Raw genomic sequence first — 7,640 nt, forward strand, 5'->3', positions numbered from 1 at the left:
TCAGTCATTAAGTATCTAGGGACTCCAAACCTCGGAAAAATAACTTCTTTAAGCATCTTAATAGAGGTGTCATGATCAGCACTACTAGTTGGAATAGCTTCTACCCACTTAGTAACGTAATCAACAACAACTAAAATATGTGTATACCCATTAGATGAAGGAAACGGTCCCATATAATCGAATCCTCAAACATCAAATGGTTCAATAACAAGTGATAATTCATAGTCATTTTTTGACGTCTACTAATTCTAGTTGACCAGTTGCGCCAAATGGCGCAGAGACCCGTTAAAGTCATGTTGTTGATGAAAATAGTTTCATTTTGCAAGGACATATGGCGCAGATACCCGCTGAATCCATGTGTGCGTTGATTATTTATTTTCATGTTTTAGTTGGTTTAGTTGTGGGCGAGGACATATGATAACAAAATGTACCCCCTTAAATAGAAAGAAATGGAGACTGTCGTCTAGAATGAGATGCGCTCACACACATTTTAATTTATCCCTGAGCGAAATGGCACAGAGTACAATTTGATACCATGGGCGCGTTGAAAATATTTGCATTTTTCAATAACTTTATGTTTGAGCAAGTGCAGAGACCATGTCAAAAAATATTTGACTTTGCTAGTAGAAGTAGGTTTTAGCAACCAGTTAGGGTAGCATGCATATTCTGTTGTCTTATTCGCGTAACATAGAGCCAAAAAATGGCACGAGGTATATGACATACAACTTTACCGCGGAGGTTCCTCGACTTAATTATGTTCAAACACATTTGGAGATCAAACGCACAATTGGTGTCACCTCCCTGAATTAAAACCAAAAACACCTACCTTGTGCAACATGGCCTTTTTCAATGGGAAAAATTATTAGCACAAACATAGTTTAGATGTTACATGTTACATAAGACTTGAGCTTGAGCAACTATCCTGCTATAGGTATATAAATTTCCTAATTTTAATCACAACAGCAGACAAGAACCTTCCTAAAGGGCAAACTCCCTTATGCTGTGTTGTCCTTTCATCTATTTCAAAATTTAACTTGTGCACATGGGCACTGAAACATTTTATCAATGCACAATAAAATATTAAACACACACAATAGTCTAGTTGGGAATCCAAATGATTGACTTTCACACATCAACATACACCCAAATCATAGAACGGCTGTTCTGTCCGGAAATGGAAAGAACATCAACAAGTGACATGCTCCATCCACCCTTTGGACTGCTCTTCTCCTCATGCCTCCCCTTCAATCACTCACCATATTAATAACACCTAAATACGAAAACCACTTATGAATTATACTGGCATGCAAAACATTGTATACTGTGAAGCATAGCAATGCCACTAAGTAAGATGGGAATAGTGATATAATTAGTTCAGGTTGCAGCCATCGAAAGCATACCGATAACACGAAGATAAACTAACAATAAATATATCAATGCATGTTCATGACTGAATTCACTCTATTTCAGCAAAAAGTAAGAAAATGTAACCACCTTAAGTAAAAAATTAGAATGAGCAAAAGCATTAATATCCATAATACACACATGTACTTTGAAGGTGATTGTGTCTCATGTAGCACCAAGGCCCGAACCACTATGATACTTACCAAATTTCTTGAGCATCTAAATTTAAAGTAGCAAAGAAGAAAATAAAAAATTCTAAGTGAGAACAATAGTAATGCTTGACAAACAGTACCGTATATGGAAGTTGATACACAAGAAAAGCTAGAAAACAATAGATCAAATTGAAAAATAATGATGCTAATAAAAAATTCATGGACTTTTATCAGCACAACCTGTTCCCCTAGCAACCACACGGAGTCATCAAGCTGCATTGGTTAAGGTGGGCCACATGGTCCAAGCTTAGAATTATGAACCTGAGGGCAGCCTATGGCTAGCAGAACAACAACAGTTGATGCAAGGCCATCAATTTTGATTGTTAAACTGGTTAGTTCAACACAAAAAATTAGTAATATGATGTTAATCCATGACAAAGTGAGGAGAATAAAATAGGCAAGGTGATAACACGATGCAAGGATCGGACGACCGAACTGGCACAATTGACCGAAATGAGCAAGATCGAACGGCCAACAAAGATCCAAATCAGGGGAGAGCTGTTAGGTATAAAATTGCTTTCCCTGGCTCATATAAAATTAGATACCCAGGTTGTTCACCAGCTCGTCGAAACAATGGCCTAAAATTAAAAGCTCTTTCTTATGAGCCTGGACAATTGTTTCTTCTCTCAGCCACTAAAAATGGTTTAGAACATGATGTTGACATGCTGCAACATTACATTGTTTTCCCAGTGTGCCAAGATTGTCTAGCCCATGCATGCTAGTTAGCCCGACAAAGTAAATTTTTGTTTCGGTACCAAACACCTATCCTTACCCAGCGAAGACCAGTAGTTTGTTTGCTTTGGAAATAAATACGCCCTAAATCATCATGCATAAACTGGTTGAGTTATGGATGTGCCGAATGAAAGGTTTAGCTAAATACATTACTATAACACAGTAGTTCTGAAATTATTACATGGAGTAAGCATGCTAACCTCTCCATCCTACATTCCAGTATTTCTTCGACATTCAGACTAAGCTCCTGTCAATTTCAGGCAGGCAAGATAGTACTTCTTCTCGTGTTTCAACCTACAAAAATGATTGGATGCACCCTAAGTGCATACAACATGATCTCTGAACACAGTTTTATTCAAAGCATATGAACAAAATATTAATTGGACTAATTGCTGCAATCATCTTCTGAACCTAATCAAGGGAAACAACATAGAGCAAAAATCTTCAAATAATCACATGGCCAAAGAGAAGCTATCTATGAATCAAGCTTTCGGTCAAGATGCACACCAATAAAAAGCATTAGTTTTATAAGGTACAAACAACTGTACCTTGAAGCACAATCAACATGCTGGACCTAGCTCCTAATTCCATTTAGGAATCATCATCTTCATAAAGTAATAAGTAAACTTGGTCATCCATGCACCGACTATAGCCTGCTTGCTAATTTCCACCTATGTCACAAATAAGACAATGTCATGTTCAAACTGAAGGTGAAAGCAGTATACATTCAGTTTCTAATTTATTTTAGTAATAAAAATCTCTATAAAGAGGCAGACCAACCGCTGGAAATAAACTGGCATGGAACTAAATCAGTGTCCACAAAACCATAGATATGCATGCTCATCAAGAATGTCATACATTTTACCAGAATGGAAGCTTAGTTGGTGCTGGTGCTCTACCTCAAGAACCTCTAGCCCACACAACAGAAATCCGTCCATCTTGGCCATGAATTCACCTAAACAGGAAACAAAATATTTTTTTCCTCAGACACAGTACACTGAAGAAACAAAATTATGCCAGCTGAACCGATAAGCTCTTATGACTGAACAAGCCCATCTGCAAACATCATCGTTCTAGGCAAGAAAATAATTGAACAAAGCCCATATGCAATTATGACATCAGTCCCAGTTTGTCACTTTAACTCTTAAGGCTTTAGGTCTCTTGACATATCGATATGATGTATCCATATATATAATCATAGCATTACACTATAGGCAGATTAAAAGATAGTTTAGACGTATTTTCCAGATTTTTCTCTAGGATGAACACATGAGCTTGAAAGGAGGGCCAATACTGGGTCTACCAAGCAATAGACCTGTGCACCATCAACAATGGCATAATTCAGCCCTGCAGATGATCACTAAGATATGCAAAAAAAGATAGAAAAATGAATAGAAAGCTTGGACTTGAAATATAGAAGATTACCCAGTACCCACTTGGTCTACTGATGGGAAATACACATAAGCATCAACTAAATGCAATCACAGTCAATTATGATTTCTTCAATCTATTTAGGGTGTTTTTTCACGTACTGTGCAAGTAGCAAGGGGTTGTTCTTCAGTAAACAACATCTCATTAGGTTCAGATGACACACATTGACACTATATTGCTAATTTAATTTAAGTTAAGTTGTGATCCCAATATTCCTCAACGTGGCATCCAGTATCAGCACGACAGTAAGGCGAAGGCATGACTTCGGAACCTAATAGCAACGCAGCAAAAATAAAATGGCAGTAAGGCAAAGACATGTAAAGATGCAAAGGTTACCCGAACTAACTGGACATGTCAAAATTGACCTGCTCATCTTCAAGTTCTTCCAGCACTGCTACTTCCCGTTGAAGGAGCTCTCTACATCAGCCACAGGCCTGCTCATCGTCATGATGCTCACCTCAGCCTGCAATCCCATAAAATTTAATCTAAGCTCGATGAGTACTTTATCAGTAACTACAGATACATAAACAAGATTAAAGCAGCATACAGAGAGGTCCAAGAAGAAGAAACAAATGCAAGAATAGAAATAGGGAAAAAGAAAAGAAATTGAGGTGTCTTTATGCCTCGACGAACAGCCGACCTCGGCAGGAGCAGATGTTAGGGACCAGGGCAGCAGAGGACGGTCAACACAGTGCTATACCTCATCCAGGAGGTGGCCATTACAGTGCGGTAGATGGGGAGGCGTGGTCCGGCAGAGATGCCTCCTCTTGATGAAGAGGATGAGACGGCACCGGCAGAGCATGGGCGGCCGCATCTCGGCCACCATGTGGCACAGACGAGGCATGCCGAGGTGTGCAGGGGGGTTCCCATGGCGGCGTTGCCATGGACGCTGAGGTGTGCAGGGGGGTCCCTTGGCGGCGTCGCCATGGACGCTGATGCCACCTCCAACTTCCTCCTCCATCCCCTCCAGCGCATCTCCTTCCTGCTCGTGGCCTTTGCGCCCCACGCATGCTGGCCGGCCCACTTCGCCCCTCTTGGATGCCAAGGCGCTGCCCAAGCCATCCACGACGCTGACAAGGCACCGCCCAGGACCGACCATGAAAGCGCCGATGTGTCGGCCACCATGCGGCTCGGACGAGGCATGCCGCCTGGCGCGACTGCTGTTCCCCTTCTCCAGGGATCTAAGCAACAGTGGCGTGGTAATCTTCATCGGAGCGGCAGCATCAGAAACCGAGAGGAGGCTGCGACGGCGGTAGGTATTGGAGACGGGGAAGGTAAACCGGAGGCGACCAAGGCTCATGAGATATTTTGCCAGTCCACCTCCTCTCTCCAACCGTAGACGAAGGTGAGGCACACACGACTCACGCACGATGCATCGGTCAGCCAGGCCCCACGCGCACATGCATCGGTCGCAGACGAGACGCAATGCAGCACACATGAATGACAGACAAATGGGACCAGAACGAAATAGAGCCCACCTGCAGCGAAAGACGCAGGCGCTCACGCAACAAAGCAAACCATCCGCGGCTGCCGCACGCTCTCCCGCAAACGGCACGGCGTGCACGCGGCGTGCAGGGAGAGGGCGCACACGGCAAATGGGACGCTGGCCAGGCGTATAACGCCTATCTACGAGGCGTTGCACAGTGTAGTGTGACGTCTTTGTGTTGGGCGTCACATAAAAAGGTCAGACGCATGAAATAGTTTCATGGGCAGTTTATTCTGTGATTTGATTTCGTTCATAGGTCAAATTTGTCAATTTTACCGGCGCACACGCACCTTGAAACGGTTGACCCAACCAACCAGCATACTGTGAGAGCCCACCTGTCATTGGTCAATGCGAGCTTACCGCATGGTGAAAACGAGCAGCGAAGATCCAGCGGCTGAAACGTAGTAGAAGACCGAATTGACTAGCATCCAACGGGCAAGAATACATGCGACTGAGGGACAACCGTGGGAACGAGTCTTCCCAGAACCTTATAGGTTTAAATTACCAATTCTTCGACATTCATCACAAGACAAGACAAACTTACGGGCATCCTTAAAGAAAGTATGCCAATAAAAACCGGATTGCAATACCTTATGTGCAATTCTATCTTCAGCGTGGTGTCCTCCATAAGCCTCGGAGTGACACTTGCGTGGGATCTGTTCCTATTCATGCTCAGGTACACAACGTCTAATAACACCATCTACTCCTTCATAAAGGCGTGGGTCATCCCAGAAGTAATGTCTTAAATCACAGAAAAACTTTTTCTTTTGCTGGTATGTGAAATTAGGTGGTATAAATTTAGCAACAATGTAATTGGCATAATCAACATACCATGGAGCAGTACGAGAAGCATTTATGACATCTAATTGTTCATCAGGAAAGCTATCAGCAATAGGTAGTGGGTCATCAAGAACATTCTCTAACCTAGACAAGTTGTCTGCAACGGGGTTCTCAGCTTCTTTTCTATCAATAATATGCAAATCAAATTCTTGTAGTAAGAGAACCCATCTAATAAGTCTAGGTTTAGCATCTTTCTTTTCCATAAGGTATTTAATAGCAGCATGATCAGTGTGAACAGTTACTTTAGAATCAACAATATAAGGTCTGAACTTATCACAAGCAAACACAACTGTTAAAAATTCTTTTTCAGTAGTAGCATAATTTCTTTGAGCATTGTCTAGAGTTTTACTAGCATATTGGATAACATTTAATTTTTTATCAACTCTTTGTCCTAAAACAACACCTACATCATAATCACTAGCATCACACATAATTTCAAAGGGTAAATTCCAATCAGGTGGCTGAACAATGGGTGCAGAAATCCAATCTTTCTTAAGTATTTCAAATGCTTCTACACAATCATCATCAAAGACAAAAGGAACATCTTTTTGTAAGAGATTAGTCAGAGGCCTGAAATTTTTTGAGAAGTCTTTAATGAACCTCCTATAAGAACCGGCATGACCAAGGAAACTTCTTATACCTTTAATGTCCTTAGGACACGACATCTTTTCAATAGCATCAACTTTAGATTTATCAACTTCAATATCTCTTTCAGAAATTTTATGCCCCAAGACAATACCTTCATTAATCATAAAGTGACACTTCTCCCAATTCAAGACAAGATTAGTTTCTTCATATCTCTGGAAAAATCGATCAAGGTTGCTTAAGCAATCATCAAAAGAAGTTCCATATACGGAGAAATCATCCATGAAAACCTCAACAATCTTTTCACAAAAGTCAGAGAATATAGCAGTCATACATCTTTGAAAAGTAGCAGGTGCATTACATAAACCAAAAGGCATATGTCTATAAGCAAAGGTACCGAGAGGGCAAGTAAAAGTGGTCTTTTCCTGATCCTCTTTTGACATAGGTATTTGAGAGAAATCAGAATAACCATCTAGAAAGCAAAAATGTGTATGTTTAGATAATCTTTCTAGCATTTGATCAATAAAAGGTAAAGCATAATGATCCTTTTTAGTAGCTTTATTTAGTTTGCGGAAATCAATTACCATTCTATAACCTGTAAGAATTCTTTGTGGGATCAATTCATCTTTATTATTAGGAATAACAGTAATACCTCCCTTCTTAGGGACACAATGGACGGGACTTACCCACAGACTATCAGCAACGGGATAAATTATACCTGCCTCCATAAACTTTAGTATTTCTTTTCTTACCACTTCTTTCATCTTAAGATTTAACCGTCGTTGGCGATCAACAACCGGTTTAGCGTATTTCTCTAATTTTATTTTATGCTAGTATAGAGTGGGACTAATGCCCTTAAGATCATCAAGAATATATCCAATAGCAGCACGGTGCTTCTTCAGAGTTTTCAATAATTTATCTTCTTCTTGCTCTGAAAGGTTAGCACTAAT

At 40.8% G+C, this 7,640-nt stretch overlaps 1 protein-coding gene across 30 annotated transcripts; it reads right to left on the reverse strand.

The window, feature by feature from the left end:
• Positions 1-842: 842 nt before the first annotated feature.
• On the reverse strand, positions 843-5,117 carry LOC125513419 (uncharacterized). Of its 30 annotated transcripts, none has more exons than XR_007285931.1 (6): positions 4,480-5,117; positions 4,116-4,242; positions 3,248-3,303; positions 2,897-3,019; positions 2,549-2,642; positions 843-1,270 (listed from the first exon to the last, which is right to left on the reverse strand). XR_007285931.1 is itself a non-coding variant. In XM_048678541.2 (3 exons), the coding sequence occupies exons 1-2, from the start codon at positions 5,077-5,079 to the stop codon at positions 4,174-4,176; spliced, it is 669 nt and encodes a 222-aa protein (XP_048534498.1). In that variant the 5' UTR covers positions 5,080-5,117; the 3' UTR covers positions 3,314-4,050; positions 4,145-4,173. The 30 variants fall into 30 exon arrangements, 1 of the variants encoding a protein (XP_048534498.1); XR_007285920.1 differs by having other exon boundaries at positions 3,207-3,303; XR_007285921.2 differs by having other exon boundaries at positions 843-1,894; positions 3,207-3,303.
• Between the last annotated feature and the right edge of the window lie 2,523 nt (positions 5,118-7,640).

This window comes from Triticum urartu, chromosome 6A, assembly GCF_056163025.1.
Source record: "Triticum urartu cultivar PI428250 chromosome 6A, HENAU_Tu73, whole genome shotgun sequence".
Lineage (NCBI taxonomy): Eukaryota > Viridiplantae > Streptophyta > Magnoliopsida > Poales > Poaceae > Triticum > Triticum urartu.